At 45.7% G+C, this 27,111-nt stretch overlaps 1 protein-coding gene across 3 annotated transcripts in view; it reads left to right on the forward strand.

The window, feature by feature from the left end:
* EVA1C (eva-1 homolog C) overlaps positions 1 to 27,111 on the forward strand; it is a 127,737-nt gene that overhangs the window by 87,034 nt on the left and 13,592 nt on the right. For all 3 annotated transcript variants that reach the window (XM_040338873.1, XM_040338874.1, XM_040338875.1), the window contains exons 3-5: positions 2,246 to 2,369; positions 16,191 to 16,343; positions 24,967 to 25,110. In XM_040338873.1, coding sequence (XP_040194807.1) covers positions 2,246 to 2,369; positions 16,191 to 16,343; positions 24,967 to 25,110 — 421 coding nt within the window. The remainder of the gene's footprint in view (positions 1 to 2,245; positions 2,370 to 16,190; positions 16,344 to 24,966; positions 25,111 to 27,111) is intronic.

Genomic DNA, 27,111 nt, shown 5'->3' on the forward strand with positions numbered 1-27,111 from the left:
CTAGTGTCGGTATCGGTACCGATACCGAGCATTTCCCTGTGTACTTTTACTCGGGGAAATGCTCCGATGCTTCACCCGATACCTGGGCAGTCAGGGTGATCGGCGCGGCAGAGGAGTTGCAAGCACTCATCTGCCCCCTTTTCAGCTGTTTTGGTTAAAGTTATACAGCGGTGATCGGTGCTTGTACCTCCCCTCAAAGCCACCGATCACCGCTGACTGTCCCCCCTCCGTGCTGTCTCCCCCCCTCCGTGCTGTCTTCCCCCCCCCTTCCGTGCTCCATGCTGTCTTCCCCCCCCTTCCGTGCTCCATGCTGTCTTCCCCCCCCTTCCGCGCTCCGTGCTGTCTTCCCCCCCTCCGTGCTCCCTTCTCCCCCCCTCCGTGCTGTCTTCTTCCCCCTCCGTGCTTTCTTCTCCCCCTCCCCCTCCGTTCTGTCTTCTCCCCCCTCCATGCTGGCTTCTCCCCCCTCCTTGCACCATGCTATTTTCTCCCCCCTCTGTGCTGTCTTCTTTCCGCTCCGCGCTGTCTTCTCCCCCCTCCGTGCTCCGTGCTGTCTTCTCCCCCCTCCGTGCTCTGTGCTGTCTTCTCCCCCGTTCGTGCTCCTTGCTGTCTTCCCCCCCCCCTCCGTGCTGTCTTATCCCCCCTCTGTGCTGTCTTCTCCCCCTCCATGCTGCCTTCTCCCCCCTCTGTGCTGTCTTCTCCCCCCTCCGTGCTCCATGCTGTCTTCTCCCCCCTCTGTGCTGTCTTCTCCCCCCTCTGTGCTGTCTTCTACCCCCTCTGTGCTGTCTTCTCCCCCCTCCGTGCTGTCTTCTCCCCCCTCTGTGCTCCGTGCCGTCTTCTCCCCGCTCCGTGCTGTCTTCTCCCCCCTCCGTGCTCTGTGCTGTCTTCTCCACCCTCTGTGCTGTCTTCTGCCCCCTCCGTGCTAGCTTTCCCCCCTCCGTGCTGCTCTCCCCCTCAATTTTGTCAGGATGGAGAGCGGAGGTAGGAGCCGCTAAACCCGTCTCATACCTTTTCCGAATGAACAGAGTTCATTGTAAAAAAAAATTGTAAAAAAATAAATAAATATTGCCACTGTCACATGACACAAAAAAAAAGTATCAGTAATCGGTATCGGCGAGTACTTGAAAAAAAGTATTGGTACTTGTACTTGGTCTCAAAAAAGTGTTATCGGGAAAACCCTACTGTAAAGGAGTCAAGAATGGTAAACATGTGAAAAGGAGCACCTGCTGGCTGGGAATTTAATTTGTAATATTTAATATTTTCTTGTTTAAACAAGAACTCTCCTGGCCTCTTTTTATCAGAGCAGACAGTCATGTGTGAATACATTGTAGCTGAAGCTATTGAGCTCTGTAAACAGCAAGTTTTTTCAGTAATGATTCAAGATTAGCCTGGTAAACATGTGAAAAGGAGCAACTGCTGGCTGGGAATTTAATACGTAATATTTGAAATTTCCTTGTCTAAACAAGAGCTCTCTAGGACCCTTTTTTATCAGATCAGACAGTTGTGTGTGTATAAATTGTAGCTGGGGCTATTGAGCTCTGTAAACAGCAATTTTTTTTTCAGTAAATGAGTCAAGATTAGCCTGGTAAACATGTGAAAAGGAGCACCTGTAGGCTGGGAATTTAATATGTCATATTTTATATCTTCTTGTCTAAAGAAGAACACTAGGGCCTTTATTTTTATCAGAGCAGGCATTCGTGTGTGTGTATAAGTTGTAGCTGATGCTACTGAGCTCTGTACACAACACTTTTTTAGTTGAAGATTAGTTAAAGATTAGTCAGATAAATATTTGAAAATAACTTAATATGGAAAACATAAAAAAATCCATAAGTTCCCATAACGCATATTGTTTTTTTCTTTACAGAACAATTCATTGAGAACAGGCTAGATCAAACAAAGGTGCAGTTTCTGATGGCTTTCTATTGGTCTCCTTCCCTGCATGGGGTGCTATTGTGTAAAAAGGAAATGATTTCATATATAGATTCAGATAATACTGATGGGGATAAGTAAGTGCACAGATAAGATTTAGAACAGGAAAGTTTCATGGGACTGAGTTTTCCTTTGCATACAATAATATCATACAGAAAAGAAGATAAGATTGGCTGATTGCACATGATCAGCATCTGGATTTGCATGTGAGTGTGATGGCCTATTGTCTGTATGTAGATATGCTGTGTTATACTGGAAATGCATACATTGTTGCTGGGTGTGATCTGCTCTCATGCTTATGAAACTCTAATTGTTTTAGAAAGTCCTGGATGAATGCCAGAATCTGAGGTCCTGCCAGCTGCCTGTGAACAGTCGCGTATTTGGGCTGGATCCATGTCCGGGTACTACCAAATATCTTCTGGTGTCTTACAAGTGCAAACCTAGTAAGTGCTCTTAAACTGTCATTTAATCTGCTTAGATTTTGGCCTCTCTGGCTCCTCTTTTTCCCCAGTCATCTATATGTTTTGAACCACTTCAGCCCGGAAGGTTTTACCCCCTTAATGACCAGGCCATTTTTTGCGATACAGCACTGCAATATTTTAACTGACGCTTGCGTGGATGTTCGACTCTGTACCCAAATAAAATTGATGTCCTTTTTTTGCGGTATTTAACCACTTAAGCCCCGGACCTTTAGGCAACTAAATGCCCAGGCCAGGTTTTGCGATTCGGCACTGCGTCGCTTTAACAGACAATTGCGCGGTCGTGCGACGTGGCTCCCAAACAAAATTGGCGTCCTTTTTTCCCCACAAATAGAGCTTTCTTTTGGTGCTATTTGATTACCTCTGCGGTTTTTATTTTTTGCGCTATAAACAAAAATAGAGCGACAATTTTGAAAAAAAATCAATATTTTTTACTTTTTGCTATAATAAATATCCCCCAAAAACATATATATAAAAAAAAAAATTTCCTCAGTTTAGGCCGATACGTATTCTTCTACCTATTTTTGGTAAAAAAAATCGCAATAAGCGTTTATTGATTGGTTTGCGCAAAATTTATTGCGTTTACAAAATGGGGGATAGTTTTATTGCATTTTTATTAATTATTTTTTTTTTACTACTAATGGCGGCGATCAGCGATTTTTTTCGTGACTGCGACATTATGGCGGACACTTCGGACAATTTTGACACATTTTTGGGACCATTGTCATTTTCACAGCAAAAAATGCATTTAAATTGCATTGTTTATTGTGAAAATGACAGTTGCAGTTTGGGAGTTAACCACAGGTGGCGCTGTAGGAGTTAGTGTACACCTAGTGTGTGTTTACAACTGTAGGGGGGTGTGGCTGTAGGACTGACGTCGTCGATTGTGTCTCCCCTATAAAGGGGATGACACGATCGATGCAGCGCCATAGTGAAGCACGGGAAAGCCGTGTTTTACATACGGCTCTCCCCGTTCTTCAGCTCCGGGGAGCGATCGCGACAGAGCGGCTATAAACGAATAGCCGCACCGTCGTCCCGGATTGCTCCCCGAGGGAACCCGACCGCCGCATGTAGCGGGGGGGGTCCCGATCGGACCCCCGACCCGCGGAAAGGCAAGGACGTACATGTACGCCCATTTGCCTGTACGTGCCATTCTGTGGACGTACATATGCATGCAGCGGTTGGGAAGTGGTTAATTATCTCTGTGGTTTTTATTTTTTGTTTTTAAAAAATCTAATTTTATCATCAATTTAGGCCAATATGTATTCTGCTACATGTTTTTGGTAAAAAAAAAAAAAAAAAATTCAATAAGCATATATTGATTGGTTTGCCCAAAAGTTATAGGGCCTACAAAATAGGGGATATATTTATGGCATTTTTATTTTTTTTACTGGTAATGGCAGTGATTAGACTTTTTTGGAAACCAGTGACATTATTACAGTGATCAGTGCTAAAAATATCCACTGACATTGTATGGCACTGGCAGGGAAGTGGTTAACATCATGGTGGGCTGGTGGGAGAGGCTGGCTTTACATAGCTTCCTTAAAACATCAAAGCACCCTATCTCAGTTCTCTTCTTTATGAAATACTTACCTTGAGCATGGAACAAATAGGCCCGGCACTTCCTGCACCGGGAAAAAGGCAGCAGCCGGACGGCCAGCTCCGAGCAGCGCGGACAAGACAAATCTTCCCTGGGTCTGCAACCGGATCCCAGTATCGGTCAAGGATGCTCCGGTGGCACCCGACATTGAATAAGCTCCAATCGTGGACATCGGAGGCCTCAGTCTTTCCAACGGCGTTGGAAGAGCAGACATGTTGCACGTGTCTCTCTCTCGTGGGCGGCAATCACTCTGCTGCTTGGCGCCAAATTGGTCCTACGTCTCACGCAGGGTTGGGTAACTCCTCCCACTAAAAGTTATTTTCTGGGCACGTTGCAGGCACACGTCACTCCGCTGCACGTGCGCCCAGATTTTTACTACCTGAGGTTAACTCCTTCCTCACTGCACAGTCCAACACCACGACAATTCCCAGCTCTCAATAGCAGAAATAGAATTTCACAGTTCCGTTGTCAGAGGCAACAGCCGAATCCCGGACGAGCCCCCACATGGTACCCCCGCAGGAGCCGTTGGATAGAATAGGGATGGCCTGTTACCTCTATAGCTCCGACGTCTAGGGTAGTTGATGAGAGCAGCAATGACGGAATGTCCAAACAGCAGGTGTCTTTTCTTGTGCTTTATTTATACCAACACGGTAAACGATAAACTTAAAGTGGAGGTTCACCCTCAAAAAAATTTCTGACATCACACGGAGTCGCGCCATCCTACCGACAGAATGCCGGTGGGTTTTTTTTTTCTCAGCACATACCTCTTAATCCCGATTTTCAATCCCGCGGGAGTGGGCGTTCCCAAGCACTGCCTGTGATTGACAGGCTTCCGAATGGCGCATACTGCGCGTCACAGGTTGCCGAAAAAACCCGAACGTCGGTGCGGCTCTATACGGCGCCTGCGCACCGACGTTCGGGTTCTGTCGGCAACCTGTGACACGCAGTATGCGCCGTTCGGAAGCCTGTCAATCACAGGCAGTGCTTGGGAACGCCCACTCCCGCGGGATTGCCGTGAGGTGAAAATCGGAATTAAGAGGTATGTGCTGACAAAAAAAAAACTCGGAACCTTGAAGAAGAACAAGTCTCTGCCACAGACCTGATGCAAATGAATATCAGGGAGGAACCTCTGCCACAGGCCCTTTCCCAGAACGTAGATCGTGAAATAAATCTTCCTTAGTGGATTTAGTGCCTGAATCTTCCTCAGGTAGTTCTCAACTGGTCACCGACTGACAGGTTGCTAACATCCAACCTCTCAGTGTCCGGTCACCTTGATCCCCGATGGATTGTCAAGGCCCTGTTGGATCACCTGCCTCTCTGGCTCTCCTCAGGCTGACTCCCCACCGAACAGCACAACTCGCTTGGGATCTCTTCTGAAAATATGGGGACTCAGTCAATCACTGGGGCCCCGCCATAGCTTCAGTTGCCCTGGGCCAACAGGGTCCTGGAACCAAGAGCACCGCGTAGCACGTGCACCCCGGCCTGGTAGGCCACATCACCGGGGTCTGTGATGCGTGGCCACCCTGAAGGTGGGTGCCATACTCGGAACAAGAACCCCCGCCTCATGTCGTCTGCTCAAGAAGTAGCCTCCCCCAGCATGCCTCGCGAGGGAAAACCTCTTCCGATTGGCTGCTGGCAAGAGGCGCTCCAGACTGAACTCCACTGCTGCCACCTGTCGCCCCGGGGTGGAAAGGCACCCAGGAACACAGAATGAACCGACAGTACAGCCCAGCTAGAACAAAGGCCCAATTTGCACAAATCACTTGGATGAGAGCTAATTAACTCTCTCATCCCCCTCTAAATTTAAAATGGCACCTGGACTGAAAGTACACAGGCGCTAAACTTACTATAGGCTTACCTGTAGGCCGGGGTGGAAAGGCACCCAGGAACACAGAATGAACCGACAGTACAGCCCAGCTAGAACAAAGGCCCAATTTGCACAAATCACTTGGATGAGAGCTAATTAACTCTCTCATCCCCCTCTAAATTTAAAATGGCACCTGGACTGAAAGTACACAGGCGCTAAACTTACTATAGGCTTACCTGTAGGCAGTGGTGTATTTAGGTTTTGTGCTGCCCTAGGCTTGACTAAACTCTTGCAACCCCACATTGCCATGCATTGGAAGAAGCCTACACCCCCCTCCCTGGTGCAGTGGAGACGCCTGGTGAACACCAGCCTTCCCCTGTATAAGGACACATACATTAATCGAGGGTGCCCGCAGAAATATGACAAAATATGGCGAGCCTGGCTGGCTGAATCTGAAACTGCTAGCTAAATACCTGAAGTGAATGACATGCTTGTCCTAGGGGCCTAGACACTACTCCACTACTGAATATGCCGACTGGTGCGCCGGCGCGCCGAGGGATTATGATAGCGGTGGGGGGGCGCTTTTTGCCCCCCCCCTGCCAATATTCATCTGTCAAGTGTAGCACATAGATGAAGTTTATGATGACATGTAAATCGATTCATGGTGTATGCATATGAGCTGTGTATCTGTCTATTGTCTTATGTCTGTTTGTTGTATTGTTTGAAAATCTTAATAAAAACAATTAAAAAAAAAAAACTCTTGCAACCCCTAATTTAAATATGATCCTTCCTGTGAAGGTCACTCCCCTTCCTGTTTAAGACCTGCCCTGAAATTTTCCAGTGGGGACACTAGTTCTGAGGGCCGGGGGGGGGGGGGGGGGATTCCCTTAATCCGCAGAGATTTCCTCTCACTTACTGTTTGGCTATGAGTGAGGTCGCTTTATGGGGGCACCAGACCAATTTGTCTTGCGGCCCAGTCCTCCTCATAAGACTCGGGCTGCACTAAAAGTGTAGCGCAAGCCAACGGGGACTCTTTTCATGCTGCCCCCCTGCAAAGTGCTGCCCTAGGCCTGGGCCTTGTTTGCCTAGGCCAAGATACAGCGTTGCCTGTAGGTATAATTAAAGAGGAAGACTTTACTTCCTCTTTATTGTCTCTGCATTGTACATAATGATGCTGAGAGAGCACTCGCGGCAGTGGAGTCGAGTCGAGAGGAGAGCACTGGAGTATGTTGGAGCAAAGTGTAAGGAGTAGTAATACATCCTTTTCAGAGGTTCCCCACTACAAGGTTTTTTTGTTTGTTTTTTAATCCCAGAGTTGGGCTTTAATATTAACGGACGTAATGGAATAAAAAATATTTCCCAGTATTAGGCGAGAAGCTATTATAGTAGAATTTCTCCAGCCCGCTTTGCCGCAGACAAGAAAAGTGATATTGTTGTGATATTCAGTTCAGTAATTGACTCGGAAGGATAAATATTACTTTTGTTAAGTTGTGTGGCTGTAATTATACAAATCTTGTTAAGCTTCCTTTTTCAGTTATTTGTTGCTAATTAATTTGTTTTTCACATATTCAAAAATTCATATAATTTTCATATTTATCTATGTATCTTGCATAACTTTAGGTCAGTGTTATAGGGGCAATTTTTACCTCCCTACGGGAAAGGCTGCACATATAGTAGGTTAGATGGAAAAAATTCTCTGGGGCAAAAATCGCAGTTTAGTGTAAAGCCCTATACACACGATCGGTCCGTTTTCATCGGTTTTCATCGATTGGACCGTTTTCATCGGTTAACCGATGAAGCTGACTGATGGTCAGTCGTGCCTACACACCATCGGTTAAAAAAACGATCGTGTCAGAACGCAGTGGCGTAAAGCACACGACATGCTGAAAAAAACGAAGTTCAATGCATCCAAGCATGCGTCGACTTGATTCTGAGCATGCGTGGATTTTTAAATTTAAAACAAGTTGGCTTTTTTTTAACCGATGGTTAAATAACCGATAGCGCCCACACACGATCGGTTTGGACCGATGAAACGGTCCATCAGACCATTCTCATCAGTTTAACCGATCGTGTGTACGCGGCCTTACTGCAGAAGATAAATGGGGTGATAGAAGATTAGGCTCATAAGATTAAAGCCCAACTCTGGGCTCTGTGCTCCTCACCAGAGACCATCAGTGTACAGAATGGTTCCAGGTTGCCATATTGCATTGATTTACATCACTGCAGATTGAAAAGGAAAGGTCATTCTCAATAACATTAAATTGCTAAACCCAAAAGCAAACATTTATTGCACTTCCTTTGAAAAAGTATTCATACCCCTTGACATTTTCCAAATTTTCTCATGTTACAACCAAAAATGTAAATGTATTTATTGGGATTTTATGTGATAGGCCAACACAAAGTGGCACATAATTGTGAAGTGGAAGGAAAATGATAAATGATTTTCAACATTTTTTACAAATAAATATGTGAAAAGTGTGGGGTACATTTGTATGGCGCCCCCCGGAGTCAATGCTTTGTAGAACCTCCTTTCCCTGCAATTACAGCTGCAAGTCTTTTTGGGGATGTCTCTACCAGCTTTGCACATCTAGAGAGGAACAATTTTGCCCATTCTTCTTTTCTTCTCTGTCAGATTGGATGGAGAGCGTCTGTAAATAGCAATTTTCAAGTCTTGCCACAGATTCTTAATGTGATTTAGGTCTGGTCTTTGACTGGGCCATTCTAACACATGAATATGCTTTGATCTAAACCATTCCATTGTAGCTCTGGCTGTATGCTTAGGGTCGTTGTCCTGCTGGAAGGTGAACTTCCACCCCAGTTTCAAATCTTTTGCCGACTCTAACAGGTTTTCTTCTAAGGCCTCATACACACGATAGGTTAAACAGAGGACAACGGTCTGATGAACCGTTTTCATCGGTCAAAACCGATCGTGTGTGGGCCCCATAGGTTATTTAACCATTGGTTAAAAAAAAGCCAACTTGCTTTAAATTTAACCATGCATGCTCAGAATCAAGTCGACGCACGCTTGGAAGCACTGAACTTCGTTTTTTTTCGGCACGTCGTTGTGTTTTACGTCACCGCATTCTGACACGATCGGTTTTTTAACTGATGGTGTGTAGGCGCGATGGACCATCAGTCAGCTTCATCGGTTAATCGATGAAAACGGTCCATCGGTCCGTTCTCATTGGATGGTCTGATCTTGTGTACGCGGCATAAGATTGCCCTGTATTTGGCTCCATCCATCTTCCCATCAACTCTGACCAGCTTCCCTGTCCCTGCTGAAAAAAAACATCCCCACAACATGATGCTGCCACCACCATGTTTCACAGTGGGGATAGTGTGTTCAGTGTGATGTGCTGTGTTAGTTTTCTACCACACATAGCGTTTTGCTTTTAGGCCAAAAGGTTAAATTTTGGTCTCATCTGACCAGAACACCTTCTTCCACGTTTTCTGTCCCCCACATGGCTTCTCACAAACTGCAAACAGGACTTCTTATGGCTTTCTTCAACAATGGCTTTCTTCTTGCCACTCTTCCATAAAGGTCAGATTTGTGGAGAGCACGACTAATAGTTGTGCTGTGGACAGATTCTCCCACCTAAGCTGTGGATCTCTGCAGCTCCTCCAGAGTTACCATGGGCCTCTTGGCTGCTTCTCTGATGAATGCTCTCCTTGCCCAGCCTGTCAGTTTAGGTGGACGGCCATGTCTTGGCAGGTTTGCAGTTGTGCCATACTCTTTCCATTTTCAGATGATGGATTGAACAGTGTTCTGTGAGATTTACACTCAAGCTTGGCTTGCATACCCATGGTCACACAAAAGTTCTCTGAACTTTGGCCCATCAAGAACGCGGTGACATACAACACTACAACGAGCCAAGAAAACAAAGTTCAATGCTTCCGAGCATGCGTCAACATTTTGTGCGTCGGAATTGCCACAGATGAGCCGAATTTCCGATCAAAGGGCCAAATCCTCAAAAGAGATACGCAGGCGGATCTGCTGTTCCGCCTGCGTATCCCTGTGCCTATCTTTGGAACTGATCCACAGAAGCAGTTTTCCAAATATAGGCAGAAGATCCGACATCTGTAAGAGACTTACACTGCCGGATCTTAGGATGCAGTACCGCATCCGCCGCTGGGGGCATTTCGTGTCGAAATGCCGCCTAGCGTATGCAAATTAGGACTTACGGCGATCCACAAAGCTTTTCAGCTTCGTTTTTTCGCCGTAAGTTTTAGTTTGCATGTGTAAAATTAGGGCTGCTTTTACAAAGTGTAAACTGTTTACACCTTGTAAAAGTAGACCCTTCTTCCTCGCGACGCGTTTTTTTTTTTTTTTTTTTCCCGCCGTATCTTTTTTTTTTCCCGACGCAACTTTTTTTACCCGGCACGATCCTCAAAACTCGGCGTATCGTAAAAACACGCGATGCACGTCGGGAAAAATGACGTCACGGGCATGCGCAGTACGTCCGGCGCGGGAGCGTGCCTAATTTAAATGGGAATCGCCCATTTGTATTAGGAACGCCTTGCGCCGGACGGAGTTAAGTTGCACTGCCGAAAATTTCCAGGTAAGTGCTTTGAGGATCGACACCTAACTTGGGAGATTTGCGGCAGTGTAACTTAACTCGGAAAAGTTAAGTTAAGCCCGTTTTTTGAGGATTTGGCCCAAAGTTTGTAAATTTGAGAACCAGCTCTCAAATTTTAGCTGTCGGAGATTCCGCCAGCAAAAGTCAGAATTTACGACCAAAAGCTCACATTGGACTTTTGCTGGCGGAATGTCGGACCGCGTGTACGGGGCATAAGGATGTTGTTTGGATACACTTCTAGGCCAATAAATGGTACACGTGTGTTGTGGGCTTCTGCCTGTCCCAGTCAATGCTGAAACACATTGAGAAAAGGAAGATTAATGACAGAAGTGGAGCAGACATTATTGAAAGATCATTAAATCTAACTTTTCCCCTTTGAGAGCCCATTCCTGGCCGGCCCACACCCGGTTATGTCATCCTCCGAGCAGATACCCGCTGTCTGCCCTGTGTGGATACAACTATACTCAAGATGTTTTCAGGAGTATTGTGCTGATTACACTACATGAAAAAGGACTTTGTCTTCTGCCTGAATGGAGAGAATAATCCTATTAAACAAGTGTGTACTCTCTGCCAGTGCTGAAAAGGCTTATTTTACAACAGTAGAAAGAGATTTTCTTCTTTTTTTTTTTTAAAACTGTCGCTGGCACCTGACCAAGGACTCGTTTCCCTGCATCTGATCCGAAAGTGAAGACTATAGCGATTCATGTACCACCTGTACACGCCGCTCTGATTCTCCGCTGTGCAAGCTGCAGGCTTAAAGGGAACCTGTCAGACAATTTAGATTTTAAAAGTAAAAGTTCCAAGAAGAGATACTTCACCTTGCTTTCTGTTACCTTTTTGCAGCCAAAAACATTCCTCTGTGTTCCCATCTAGAACCCATTCTACTTAATTACTAGGGGCTTGACTTTTTGGACTTAAAGCGGAGGTTCACCCATACCCTACACATTTTCCCCTTCGCTTTATGCTCGTTTTGTCTAGGGGAATCGGCTATTTGTATTAAAATATGATCCGTACTTACCCGTTTTCGAGATGCATCTTCTTCCGCCACTTCCGGGTATGGGCTGCGGGAATGGGCGTTCCTTCTTGATTGACAGTCTTCTGAGAGGCTTCCGACGGTCGCATCCATCGCGTCACGATTTTCTGAAAGAAGCCGAACGTCGGTGCGCAGGCGCAGTATAGAGCCGCACCGACGTTCAGCTTCTTTCGGCTACGAGTGACGCGATGGATGCGACCGTCGGAAGCCTCTCGGAAGAATGTCAATCAAGAAGGAACGCCTGCTCCCGAAGACCCATACCCGGAAGCGGCGGAAGAAGATGCATCTCGAAAACGGGTAAGTACGGATCATATTTTAACACAAATAGCCGATTCCCTAGACCGAACGAGCAGGAAGCTAAGGGGAAAAAAAAAAAGAAATGGTTGAACTCCCGCTTTAAGAATACGGCTCTGCCCAACTGCCTTCATTTTCCCAATTAATACCCCGTACACACGACCAGATTTTCCGTCGGAATTCCGCTCAAGCTTGGTTTGCATACACATGTAGCTAGATTCACATAGAGTTAGGCCGGCGTATCGGTAGATACGCCGACCTAACTCGAAATCTGCGCCGACCTAAGTTTAAGTGTATTCTCAAACAGAGATACACTTAAACCTATCTAAGATACGACGGCTTGCGCCGTCCTATCTTAGGGTGCAATATTTAGGCTGGCCGCTAGGTGGCGCTTCCATTGCGGTCGGCGTAGAATATGTAAATCACTAGATATGCCTATTCACGAACGTACGCCCGGCCGATGCAGTACAGATACGCCGTTTACGTAACGCATTATCAGGCCTAAAGATATTCCATCAAATAGTTGGAATAGTAATGTTAAAGTATGGCCGCCGTTCCCGCGTCGAAATTCGAAAATTTTACGTCGTTTGCGTAAGTCGTCCGTGAATAGGGATTTACGTCCACGTCGAAATCAATAGGCCCGTGCGGCGTACTTAGCCGCAATGCACACTGGGATATGTAGGCGGACGGCGCATGTGCCGTTTGTAAAATACGTCAATCCATGTCAGGTCAAGCCCCATTAACATAAAACACGCCCCCTCAGCCAAATTTGAATTAGCCGCCCTTACGCCCGCCCGATTTACGCTACGCCGCCGTAACTTAGCAGGCAAGTACTTTGAGAATCATGTACTTGCCTCGCTAACTTACGACGGCGTAGTGTAAACACGATACGCTACGCCGCCGCAAAGTTAGGACGCCCTTTGTGAATCTACCTAATGGTCACACAAAAGTTCTCTGAACTTTCGTCCGTCAAGAACGCGGTGACGTTCAACACTACGACGTGCCGAGAAAATTGTTACAGATGATCGGATTTTAATTTGAGAACCAGCTCTCAATCTTTTGTTGGCGGAAATTTCCGAGCCTACACACGGTCGGAATTTCTGTTCAAAAGCTCACATTGGACTTTTGCTGTTGGAATTTCCGATCGTGTGTACGGGCATGTGGGTGGGCATAAGAGTAGTTCTGCTCACTTCCTATTTGGTCACTTGCACAGGAATTGAGGAGAACTCTCCCCCATGGAGACAAAGACTGCAAAACTAAAATAAAATTTTGACTGGAGTTGGGACACAACATTTCTGGATTATCCTGAGGCCTGGTTCACACCTAAGCAGGTTGTGGTTGATGAGTTTTCCGGGTGCATTTTGTGTTTTTTGAGCGGTTTTTGATGCATTTTGTATTTTTTGGAGGTGTCCGTTGTCTTGCAGGAGAAACCGGTGGAAGATGCACAGATGTGAATGTGGCCCATAGGAGACCATGTTCAATGGTGTCAGGAAAGGTTTCACCTGCTGGTGTCACAGTTAGATATTTGGGCCGCAGTACCAATGTCCACCAGCGGGTGTTTCCTGGCAGTATGGAGCAGACATCACCTCCTGCGATCAGGCGTCACCTAAGGCTAGTTACAGGTGTGTGTATAAATACCTGGCAAGCATTCACATACTTGCCCTGGTATCTTCCTTGCGCCCTGACCTGTACCTGTGATCCTGATTCTGATCCTGCTTCCCTGTATACCCGTGATCCTGATCCTGAGCCTGTTACCCTGTATCCCTGCCCTGCAGCCTGATCCCATCCATCTTGCCTCTGTCCTGTCCTGCTCCTTGCCCCCATCTGCTGATCTCCTGTGTATGACCCCGGCCTGGCTACGTTTATGATTTCGGTATTCCCCTTCTATTGTTCTTGCTTGTTTGTCTGTTGCTGTTTGTGGGTCCCTGTCTTGTTGTGGGTTTATTGTATACAGTTTGATATTGGTGGTGTGTTTATTTATATTCACTTTCCTTAATAAACCTATTATTCACTTTTACATGTGTTTGGTTCCCTCTTTGCAGTCCACACAGTTCTGGTCACAACATGCATAGGCGTGAACCAGGCCTATGTGAAGCTGTACTATAAGCACACGGGGTGAAGCAACAGATTCAGATAAGCCAAATTTTACCCTTGCAGCTCCCCCCCCCCCCCCCGCAATTACAAAGGCTTAAGCACGATCAGTCCATCCGATGAGAATGGTCTGAAGAACCATTGTCATAGGTTAACCAATGAAGCTAACTGATGGTCAGTCGCGCCCACACACCATCGGTTAAAAAAACGATCGTGTCAGAACGCGGTGACGTAAAACACAACGACGTGCTGAAAAAAATGAAGTTCAGTGTTTCCAAGCATGCGTCGACTTGATTCTGAGCATGCGTGGATTTTTAACCGATGGTCGTGCCTACTAAAGGTTTTGACCTATCGGTTAGGAATCCATCGGTTAAATTTAAAGCAAGTTGGTTAAATAACCTATGGGGCCCACACACGTTCGGTTTTGACCGATGAAAACGGTCCATCAGACCGTTGTCCTCTGGTTAACCTATCGTGTGTACGAGGCCTAAAGCCCCGTACACACGCTCCAGAAATCTTCTGGGGATTGGCCAATCCCCAGACGACGTTCTTTTGTGACGAAACGCAAAGGATGGGGCCTACGACGGTGACATCATCTTTCTACACCTCCCAGGAGATTGACAGACAAGCAAACCAGGAAGCTCGTAGGGACGCCGCGGTTCCAGTATAAAGACATGCTGTTTCGAAGCTTTTATTTTGTAAGTGCAATCTTTTTACATCATTAAATTTGGAATTTTGAAGTACTGCACTATGGGAGTATCTCTTTTGTTTTACATTTCTGAGCTCCATCTGTAAAGCGGTTATGCCGGCCATTATTAAGGTTCCTGGAGAGACCTATTTACCACTTTAAGCGTAGGCTTGTTTGAAGGCTTTAGTTTCTCCAAACTGCGATCTACAGTCATGAATGCTTTGTAGGCTTCTCCTCCTAAACACAAGTGGGGTTAATCGATGATTGCAAAAAATACTTTATCTTAGGCCTGGGGGTTGAGCAGTTCCTTTGGAGCCACTTGAATCATTAGAACCGTCATGGGCCTATTCTACAGCCAGACAAATTGACTATATTCAGTACACAACAGTATATGTATACAGTATATGAAAAGAACATACATTTGACTCGTCTCTGATTCCATTATTGAAGGTCACCAGGGCCGCCATCAGGGGGATACAGGCATTACACCTGTAAGGGGCCCGGCTGGCCCCCCTTCCGTTTTTTTTTTTTTGCATTACACCTGTAAGGGGTCCGATGGTCCCCAGGGCCCCTTACAGGCCCGGCTGGCCGCACTCCCACTTTTTTATTTATATATTTTTTGCATTATACCTGTAAGGGGCCCAATGTTCCCCAGGGCCCATTACAGGCCCAGCTGGCCCCCTCCCGTTTTTTTTTTTTGCATTGAACCTGTAAGGCCCCGTACACACGACCGGATCTATCCGCTGGGATTGATCCGCGGATGAGATCCAGCAGATAGATCCGGTCGTGTGTACGTCCGAGCGGACATTTCCCAGCGGATAAAAATCCAGCCGACGGATTCCCAGCGGATAAAAATTTCTTAGCATGCTAAGAAATCTATCCGCTTGAATCCAGTCCAGCGGACTGATCCGGTCGTCTGTACAGACTCACCGGATCAGTCCGTCCGCTCCCATCCCTCGCATGCGTCGTAATGATTCGACGCATGCGTGGAAGTATTTACCTTCAGGGTATTTACCTTCAGACCATTTCCAGCGGATGTCCTCTCGTGTGTACAAGGCCTAAGGGGCCCGATGGACCCCAGGGCCCCAAACCCCACCCCCTCCCCTTTCCCGCTTATTATCTCGCGCCAGGAGAGAAGAGATTACACTTGTATTTTTCCGTCAGCACCCCCCCCCCCCCCCCCGGTTCTCTGCCCCAAAATTTGTGATGGCTGCCCTTCATGTCCATCAGTCTATCTCGGCTATTTTTTCTACCGAGCAGATGTGAGGTTAGCAAAGATATTTGTACAGGAAACAATTCATGAAGCATAAAGAGAGCCTGACCTGCTGCCTCTGTCATTCCAGACACTGGTTCCTTTATAGCATTATTTTAGTTCCATTCTCCAAATAACAAACTTTTTTTTTTTTTCTGGAACATAAAAGTAATGCTTCCCTTGATTTCCTGTGTACATAGACCAAGCTTGAAACAGCATAACTGGCAACTATGATACTTTTATTGCGTGATGACAGTTTTGCAATATTGAAATGTAGGATATTTGCCAAGTGAGCACAGATGTGTGACATCCCAAAGAACTGTATGCCATGCAATGATCCTCCCGTCTGCTGTATATTGTGTTTTGTTTTATGCTCCATGCTTTATATATAGAACGCCAATGTTTGCTCAGACTGTTTGCTTAGTGTGCGCTTCTGTTTATAGCTGAATATAAATCCACATCTGTCTGTGAAAACCGCGAGCTGAAGCTTCATTGTAAGGAGCCCAAATTACTCAACATCTACTCCGCTGTCTATGGTCATTTCGCCCATGAAAAGAACTCGTGTTCCACGGATAAGGACCAAGGGATGCCATACGGTGAGTGCAAAGGAAATATCTGATCATGACGTTGGTAAATGTAAAATTTTAGCTTGACCAAAATATCACAAATAGGGTCTATAGGAACTGGCCTCCAGAACTACACAGGTACACACACACAAAATGTGGGCAAAAGTGTGTGGGAAAAAATTCATAAAGCAAAAAAAAAGGAAAAAAAGCATTTGTCTACCCCTTAACCCAAACTGCTCAAATCCCTCCCACAAAGCCATTGTGTTCTCCTGGTGGGGGGAGCCATCCCGGGTGGGAGAACACACAATAATTATTGCTAGCCACTATAACCGCTAGCAATAATTGCATGGACAATCCTACAGGCTGGTTGTAACCAGGTTGATTGATCGTTCAACCTGGGTACAATCAGCCTGCCTTCACATGGTTCAAATCTCAGCTGGTCCCTGCTGAACCGGCCGAGATTCGACCCGTCTATGGCCGGCTTTACACTCCTTATCAAAACAATCTATAGAACAGTGGTTCTCCACCTGGGGGCAGGGCTGGACTGGGACAAAAATTTGGCCCTGGACTTCATCCAGACCGGCCCACTTTGACAGGCCTCTCGCATGGCGGCCGGACAACTCCCGCAACCCCCCCTCCCCGGCCACCCAAACCCCCTCTCCCCCTTCACTAGCCGTTCTACTTTATTAGAGTAGACTGGCTGGTACTGGTACTCTTATAGGCAGTACCAGTGGGGAAGCTAGACATTATTTCACCCGGGGCAAAGAATCAGTTTGGTGCCCCCCCTTATGGGACAAGATTAGGCAGAAGTGAGAAACTCCCAGGCCATAGCTGTTGAGTCCGTTGTCTGTCCCCTCCCCCCTGCTCCTCTGTCGTCCCCCCAGTGCTCATGTTGGAGTGGCTCTTGACATCTAATGTAAGGGGAAGGGATGCGCTGGACATCTAATCTTAAGGCCCGTATACACAGTCGACATTTTGCCAACAAACTTCAAAATCTGAACGTTTTCACATTTGTCCGATTGTGTGTACGCTCCATCGGACCAACTTTTTCGGGTTTTATCGGACAAAATGTTCGGTCTGCAAACGGACAAACTTTTCGGCAACAAAAGTCCGATGGTGCCTAGTCTGACCGTGTGTACAGGAAGCCATCGGACTTTTGTACAAAGTGCAAATACGCATGCTCAGAACCAATGTTAAAATCAACCAACAATAGCAGAAGTTAACCAAAGGGTGGCGGTAAAGAGCAGAAAGGAGCAGAAAAACCATGTGATGTTGGAAAAGTTTTAGAAAAGTTTGCAGAAAAGTCAGAGCGTGTGTATGCTATGGGTGTGACCGGACAACTCCCTTCGGACAAAAATCCAAGGGAAAGTTTGTTTGATGTCCGACCGTGTGTACGAGGCTTAACAGATACAACCGGCCCTTTTGAGGGCAATGATAATGCTGATGCGGCCCACAATGAAATTGAGTTTGACACCCCTGCTTTGGAACATGTTTGGGATTAACGGGAATGCCATCTGCAAGCCAGGTCTTTACATCCAACATCAGTATCTGACCTCACAAATTTCTTGTGAGCCCTTTTGGCTGAATGGGTACAAATTTCCACAGATCCACTCCAAGATCTTGTGAAAACCCTTCCCAAAACAGAGGAAGATTTTAAAGGCACAAAAGAGGGGCCAAATCCATCTACAGTCTGATATTCTATGGACTGTTTTGATAAGGAGGAAAAGGTTGGCAAATGTTTCTTTTTTATCAGAATGGTCATGCCTTTTAGCAATCAAGTATAGGATGATCAGGAAAGCTTCACATCAAGGTTAGGACATTCTAGATAGCCAATCATTGGGTAACAAGACAGCTGAGACCGTTTCCCAAATGTTTGCTATGCTGTGTGAGACATTTGTGTGTACTGTAAGCATACAAAATATATATGATCTCTGTTTTTGATTTTGCAATGAGACTCAAAAGAGTTGGGTACCTGATGGCCCAAATTGAGATCCTAAAGATATCCAATCAATCAGAAGAAAGACTGGACGATCCTCCATGTTTTTTTGACACGTAGCGAGAGTAAAAGTACCAGTCTATGGAGACACAAGAGATACTGTATTTGGTGCATTGAATGTATACGTTGGAGAAATGTAATTTGTGAAGCCGCTTAAGGCCTCATGTACACTGCTGCTGGTAAATGGACATTTAGCCTAGGTTCACACTGCTGCGAATTCAAAATCGCGGTAAAATGCGCGATTTTACTGCGATTTCGGCCCGTACAGGAACTACTTTTTGAAATCGCAGATGCGGCGTCGCATTGCCGACAATTGCCACCGATTTGAGATGCGATTTGACATGTCAAATCGCATCTCAAATCGTTCCAAATCGTACCCAGGGCTTAGGATCAGTTGGGCATTTTTTTTCAACTGCTCCTGAACTCTCCTCTATGTTATCTTATCAGTACATGTACACAGGGTCGTCTATAGTCATTTCTAGGCAGTTGAGTTTAAAAGGCTTTTTCTGGAACCCCAAAAAAAGCGTTTAGTTTACAGACGTTTTTCATTTTAACCAAAAAATAAATAAAACAAATTCAAACGCTTCTAGACGCAAACGCGGCTAAACACGGCATGCAAACGTGGCTAAACGGCCATTTTTAGATGCCGGTTTATAGCTGTCAAGTTAAATCGTTCAGGAGAGGTTGAACAATGTCCCGTGTACACGAAGCCTTAGGCCTCGTACACACGACCGAACACGTCCGCTGAAACTGGTCTGCGGACCAGTTTCCGCGGACATGTCCGATCGTGTGTAGGGCCTAGCGGACAGATTTCCGGCTTGGCGGACAGGTTTCCAGCGGACAAAAGTTTCTTAGCGTGCTAGAATTGATTCGACGCATGCGTGGAAGCATTGCACTTCCGGGTTTGAGAACGTCGGTGTCGTCTACGTCACTGCGTTCTCTGTCCGCGGGGATTTTGGTCTGATGGTGTGTACACACATCAGACCAAAAGCTCCCAGCAGACGTGTCCGATGAAAACGGTCCGCGGACCGTTTTCATCGGACATGTTCGGTCGTGTGTACGTGGCCTTAAGCCTCATACACACGATCGGACTTCAAACAAACTTTTCCGTGGATTTTTGTCTGAAGGGAGTTGGCCGGGTACACCCATAGCATACACACGGCAGGACTTTTTCTGCAAACTTTCCCAAAATCACGTGATTTTTCTGCTCTTTACCGCCACCTTTTGGTCAACTTCTGCTAATGTTGGTTTATTTTAACATTGGTTCTGGGCATGCATGTTTGTACTTTGGACTAAAGTCCGATGGATTTCTGTACACACGATAGGATTTTGCACCGTAGTACTTTTGTTGCCGAAAAGTTTGTCCGTTTGCAGAGCCAACTTTTGTCCGATGACAATCGAAAAAGTTTGTCCCATGGAGCGTACACACAGTCTGATTTTTTTGAAAAACCTGCTAATTTTGAAGTTTCTTGTCAAAAAGTCTGACCGTGTGTATGGGGCTTAAGTGGACCAACACATTTATGCCATGTACACACAATCGGAATTTCCGACAAGAAAAACGTGGATTTTTTTGTCTCAAACTTGCGTTGCATACACACGGTCACCGAAATGTTGGAAATTCCGAACATCAAGAACGCAAAATTAAGTTCAATGATTCCAAGCATGCGTAGGATTATTATGCGTAAGAATTGCATACAGACGATCAGAATTGACGACAAAAACTTTTCCCGTCGAAAAATTTGACAACCAGCTCTCAAATTTCCGACAGAAAATGTCCGATGGGGCCTACATGTTTGGAATTTACGACCAAAAGCTCACATCAAACTTTTCTTGTCGGAAATTCTGATCGCGTGTACGCTGCATTATTATCGGGATATATGGAATATCAGGTTTCCCCATTCAGCATGTGCTTTTAATAATCAAAGCTTTTCTTTCAACTTTGAGTGTTGGGGGATATTTCTTAGGATCCTATTCTTGGGGCATATTTTCCTCTTCTGCAGTGTTACATTATGCTGTGATATCGGTGATTTTTAGAACTTTTTGGATATTTAGTCATCATATCCAACACACTACAATCAAGTGGATCTCGATGAAGCAACGTATAGGCGAAACGCATTGATCCACTACATCATTGCAGCACAATTTGTGCCAAACGGATGGAATTGTTATGTTGGATATAGTGTCTTAGGCCCCATGCACACGGGACGCTGGTGCAAACTCTGCTAAACACCTGTTTTTAAAGGCTAAAACCGGCGTTTAAAAACGCCAGTTTTGCCGCGAATTTCACTGCGTTTTACCGCATTTGCGTTTATAAGCGTTTAGTTAAGAAACATCATAAGACCCTCCCTAAGCTCAAAAAACACTGGCCACGTCACCTGCCACAAGTTGTGGATTGTCCACTTGCCACATCACCTGGCCACGTCACCTGGCCACGTCACCTGCCACAAGTTGTGGAATGTCCACTGGCCATGTCACCTGACCAGGTCACCTGTCCACAAGTTGTGGAATATCCACGTCACCTGGTCACATCACCTGCCACGTCACCTTGCCACAACACCTGCCACAAGTTGTGGGTTGTCCACAATGCAATGCAAGCAATTACAGTTTTTTTTTTATGTTTTTTTAATGGTTTTTCATCATTTGCCATCATTTTTGAGATTTCTAATGTAAAAAAATAGGTCACCTTTAAACGAAATCGCAACAAAACGCCGGTACCGCGTTTTGCCACGTTTAGCGGCGTTTTGCTGCGTTTTGCGTCTGAAACGTGGAAACTTTTGCATCTGAACCCATTTTTTTGGTGTAAGAACAAAAACAAGGCAGACGCGACTTCAGAGTTCAGCAGTCACAATCTGGAATAAGCAGACTATTCAATCGCATCATAGACTTCATTTTTAGTCTCTTGGGAGGAATGAAAATATTCCGAGCTGTATTAAGTAAATATGTTAAATAAATATATATTGTACAGGATGGTACATCTGTGTTTTACACGACATGATGTTCAAGGAGTTACATTTTTCTGTCTCTTTTTATCTTTCGCGCTCCTTCCGACACTTTTATTCTACAGATCTTTAGCACTGTTATTTTTCAGTGTCACGCCATAACTTACTTTGCATTAAAGTGGAACTGAACTCAAGATGTAAAGATTTTCTGTTATAGAGAACATTTAGAAATGTGATTGTGCCTAAGCCTACCCTACCCTGAAATATTTACCTTTTGTCTGGAATTCCTCTTGAAAAAATAGCACTTTGTGGTATGGTAGTGTGCCTAGGCACTCCTATCTCTACAACCTCATAGCTGTATAGCTTTAGGCTCGGCTTCCACTAGTGTGACTTATTATGCGACTTGGGACTGCAGAGTCGCATGACAAGTCGTTCCCCATGATTTCCAATAAGTACCATTCATATCTGTGCGACTTCAAAGTAGTCCCTGCACTACTTTGGTCCCACTTTGAGGCGACTAGAGGTCCATAGACCTCAAGAATACACAGGCATTGTTTCCAGTCACATCAAAATCGCGGCAAAAAAATGCGGTAAAATTGCACGACTTGGTGGAGACAGAGCCTTAATGTGATATTTAAGGTAATGTGCTGCTCACTGTTCTCCTTGCTGGAGTCTCCGACTGGAGAAACAAAGCCCTGCTCCTACCAAGATGGTTACCTCCACACAGAGACACAGTGCAGAACAAGGTATGGTGAGGCTAATCATACATTATACAATTTTCTTGTGCAATTTTTAGATTTAGGCCCCTTTCACACTGAGGAGTTTTTCAGGCGGTACAGCGCTAAAAATAGCGCTGCTATACCGCCTGAAAAACTCCTGACCAGCCTTCTCAATGTGAAAGCCTGAGGGCTTTCAAACTGAGGCAATGCGCTGGCAGGAGAGAAAAAAATCTCCTGCAAGCAGCATCTTTGGAGCGGTGAGAGGAGCGGCGTGTATACCGCTCCTTCATCGCTCCTTCCCATTTAAAACAATGGGAAACCGCGGTAATACCACCCGCAATGCGCCTCTGCAGACATTACATTACAATACTATTATTGTCCTTAAAAGAGTCATTATAGAGTTAAATCTCAGCCCGGGGAAGTAAAACTGAAAACAGATGTCTTTTTACTCCCTACTCATAATCAACCCCCTCTTTCCTGAGTGAAAGACCTTGTGGCAAGAGGGACATGTAACAAGAGAAGACTATGGCCCGGATTCACATTCATTGCCGCATATTTATGCCGGCGTAACGTATCTTTTTTAGGCTACGCCGGCGTAGCGCAGAGTGCCAAGCACAGTATTCACAAAGCACTCGCTGTCAAATATATGCTGGGTTTCCTCAGCGTAAGCCAGCGTAGGTGGAAGTGGGCGTGAGCCATGCTAATGTGGCTTGACCCCATGCTAATGATGAGCCGAGTGACAGGCAAGTACTTAAAATGAACGGCGCATGCGCCGTCCCGTGGACGCAACCCAGTGCGCATGCTCAGAATCACGTCGAAACTTCCCCCTAAGCTACGTCGAATCACTGCCTACGACGTGAACGTAACCTACGCCCAGCCCTATTCACGTACTACTACGTAAACGATGTAAAATACGACGGCTGTTCCCTGGTCCATACCTTTGCTTGAGTTGCGCCTCATAGATGGGGAATAACTATACGCTGGATGTAAGCCTTACGTAAACCGCGTATATTATGCGCCGGGCGCAACTACGTTCATGAATCAACGTATCTCCCTCATTTGCATATTTGCAATGAGGCGGCCAGCGTAAATATGCGCCCACGATAAGCCGGCGTAGGAAAGTTACGTCGGTCGGATGAAGCCTATTTTCAGGCGTATCTAGTTCTGTGGGCACGGCGCACAGATACGACGGCGCATAGTTACACTTACGCGGCGTATATCGAGATACGTCAGCGTAAGTGCTTTGTGAATCCGGGCCTATATGCTGATGAACCAATCAGATGTACCCATATGAATGATGATTGCTTATGTCACTCTGTCTATAAAGCTACGATACCAATAAAGGTTCCGCCTTTCTTGCTGTTGGGATGGTGGAGGATGTAGACTGAATTTCCCTCTTGTCTGCATGCTTTACTATTATGAATTTGAATCAGAGGCAGAATGGGTTATGCCTGGAGTTGTGCCAGGGGGTATCTTTATCACCAGCAGCTACACTTTTTGTAGCTGCTGACTTTTAATAAACATTAAAAATGCCTGGAACTCCCCCTTAGGGTCTATATATTCACTGAACCGGGATCTCCCCCTGCTGGTCGGAGGAGAGTTGTATAGTTCAACATTACCAACACAGAAGGGGAAAGTAAATAAAGAGCAGTGTCTCCTTCTCCATGTTAGCGTAGGCCAATCATCTGCGTACAATTGAATACAAAGTACTGTAGCGGGTCACCTGCGGCGCACGCGTGTGCCCCAGACTAGGGAGCGCGGACAACGTACAGTTATGTTGTTTCACTCAGCCGGCCCGCGCTATTGCAGTATATGTGCGGTTGGCGGTCCGGAACTGGTTAAAATAATGATTCTAAAATGGCCTACAAGATGTATCAGCTCAGGTTAAGAATCAGGTTTTGTTGGTTAGAGGTAAAGGTCTGGGATAGGATATGGGTTACATGTTACCGTAAGGTTAAATGTTGGTTGGTCAGTCATGCGTAAAAAGTTCATTTAAGGATTTGTGTTGTAGGGCTTAGGTGAGGGAGTTTGTTGGGGGAACTAACCAGTGTCTCATAGTAGAAAAGATAGTTACCCCATTCAAAGAAGACTTTGGGCTAGATTCAGGCAGCCCTGCGTAATTTAGTGCGGGCGTAACGTATACGTTACGCCACCGTAAATTAGGGCGCAAGTTTCGTATTCATAAAGAACTTGCGCCCTAAGTTACGGCGGCGTAACGTATGTGGGCCGGCGTAAGCCCGCCTAATTCAAATGGGGATGATGTGGGCGTGTTTTATTTAAATTATTGTTGACCCCGCGTATTTTACGTTTTTTTACGAACGGCGCATGCGCCGTTCGTGAAAGAATCCCAGTGCGCATGACCGAAATTCCGCCGCAAATCGTCATTGCTTTCAACATGAACGTAAATTACGTCCAGCCCTATTCGCGAACGACTTACACAAAACGTAAAAAATTCTAAATTCGACGCGGGAACGACGTCCATACTTAACATTGCGTACGCCTCATAGAAGCAGGAGCAACGTTACGCCGGAAAAGCCTTATGCAAACGACGTAAAAAATTCCGCCGGGCGCACGTCCGTTTGTGAATCGGCGTATCTAGGTCGAAAGCGACGGAAGCGCCACCTAGAGGCCAGCGTAAATATGCACCCTAAGATACGACGGCGTAAGAGACTTACACCAGTCGGATCTTAGCCTAATTTCAGCGTATCTTGCTTTCTGAATACAGAAAGAAGATATGCCGGCGCAGCTTTGAATTTATAGATACGCTGGCGTAAATCCTTGCTGAATCTAGCCCAATGTTGTCCAGTCTCTCCTGTTTGAAAATAAGGGTTGAAAAAGAGAAAATGAAGGTGGAGTCTTGCACAAGTCCATTATTCTCTGTAAGAGGCTGGCTTATCTATGGCTGCCATTTATGTATATCCTCATTAAATTTGCTCGCTATCTGCTATCCATCCAAGGCCTGATCCATTATCTTAATGATGTTGCCTTCATCCCTGCAGATTGTTTGTCATATTCTGCAATGCAAGTCCTAGCACATCGGTGTTATGGGAAGCAGAGGTGTCGAATGCTGGTCAGCGACAAACATTTTGGAAGTCCTTGTCTACCCGGCGTCATCAAATATCTCACTGTAAATTATTCCTGCGGTAAGGAAGCTGGTAGCTATTAAACAGTCTTATTGCATTGATAATTGTATTATTCTGTTGTAAAATGTTGTACATTTTGTATTGAGCCATTATTAAAGGGGTTGTAAAGGTACAATTTTTCCCTAAATAGCTTCCTTTACCTTAGTGCAGTCCTCCTTCACTTACCTCATCCTTCCATTTTGCTTTTAAATGTCCTTATTTCTTCTGAGAAATCCTCACTTCCTGTTCTTCTGTCTGTAACTACACACAGTAATGTGAGGCTTTCTCCCTGGTGTGGAGTGTCGTGCTCGCCCCCTCCCTTGGACTACAGGAGAGTCAGGAGGCTCTCTACATTGCAGATAGAGAAAGGAGCTTTGTGTTATTGGGCATCCTTAATCTCCTGTAGTCCAAGGGAGGGGGCGAGCCCGACACTCCACACCAGGGAGAAAGCCTTGCATTACGGTGTGGAGTTACAGACAGAAGAACAGGAAGTGAGGATTTCTCAGAAGAAATAAGGACATTTAAAAGCAAAATGGAAGTGTAACGGCTACCCAGGTAGTGAGAGGGTATCAGCCGTTGGAGACGTCCTTTTCCCTGGCAAGTTGCGATATGCAGGTACCGCCGGTATATTCCCATCCACGAGATCCAGAGAGAGAGAGAGAGAGAGAGTCAGGCTCAGCTGTGAAAGGAGCAGAATAATAGTCCCATAGCATCCCCTTTCAAGAACGAGACGAGGCTGAGTTTTGAAGGGCCAAAAAAGACTGAATTTTTAATGGTACATTCACCTAGCTTATATGTGGTTACAAGCTGTTACAGGAACAATGAAACTCTCCGCCCCCCCCCCCCCCCTCCTCACACAGATGGGGGTGCTTCAATACAGATACTTTAAAATAATGACATCTCCTTGAGTTAATCACTTAATCAGTATCTAGACGTTTCGGCCCCGAGACCCATTTAACATGACCTGATCAGACACATTCCTTTCTCAATAGAATTCAATTAACCTTTAGAATAATACACACTCACAGATAATCCCATCAGCATACACCTGACAGGAGACTGTTAACTACACAAAAGAGAGTCAATTAGCTGAAGAAAGGGGGACATTAGAATTTAGGAGTGAAAGAGTCACTCTACAATTAACCCTTTGTATGCCTCACTGCATGAGGATTATAGATGTCCAGGCAGAATACATAGTTCCGTTACAGGAAGGATGAGGTAAGTGAAGGAGGACTGCACTAAGGTAAAGGAAGCTAATTAGGAAAAAAAATTGTACCTTTACAACCCCTTTAAAATCTGTCAAAATGGGAAGGGAGGAACTGCCGCCCCAGGTGAGTGCACTGTGCAATCAATGTCCTCTCAGAAACGTGGGTGCCGGCAATGCACGAGGCAAGACTTGAAGAGAAAATATGGACGGCCGCACACCACAAAAACCTTAAAAAGGTAGCTTTTAATGGTAAAAGGAATAAAGCACTACAAAGCACAGCAAGCAGTGGGGTGTATAGTTGACGCGTTTCACACTGGGGTTCAGCGCTTAGTAAAATCTGTACTGGCATACAATAGATCCCAATGCTGATCAGCCTCAGAAAATTCTAGTTGCCTGGCTAGCTCTACATTCAGTGCTTGAGTCGCTGATCTTAAATAAGCATACCGGAAGGTCAGAGTTAAGTCATTGGATTGGCATGACAGTCAGGGAACTAGTAGCCAGATTCAGTAAGAGTTAGGCCGGCTTATCTACAGATAAGCCGACCCAACTCAGAATCTGCGCCGACCTATGTTTAAGTGTATTCTCAAACAGAGATAAGCTTAAACATATCTAAGATACGACGGCTTGCGCCGTCCTATCTTAGGTTGCAATATTTCTGCTGGCCGCTAGGTGGCGCTTCCATTGCGGACAGCGTAGAATATGCAAATCAGTAGATACGCCTATTCTCGAACGTACGCCCGGCCGCCGCAGTACATTTACGCCGTTTACGTAAGAGATAGGCCGCCTAAAGTTATTCCATCAAATAGATGGAATAG

The sequence above is a fragment of the Rana temporaria genome, chromosome 2 (assembly GCF_905171775.1).
Source record: "Rana temporaria chromosome 2, aRanTem1.1, whole genome shotgun sequence".
Classification (NCBI taxonomy): domain Eukaryota; kingdom Metazoa; phylum Chordata; class Amphibia; order Anura; family Ranidae; genus Rana; species Rana temporaria.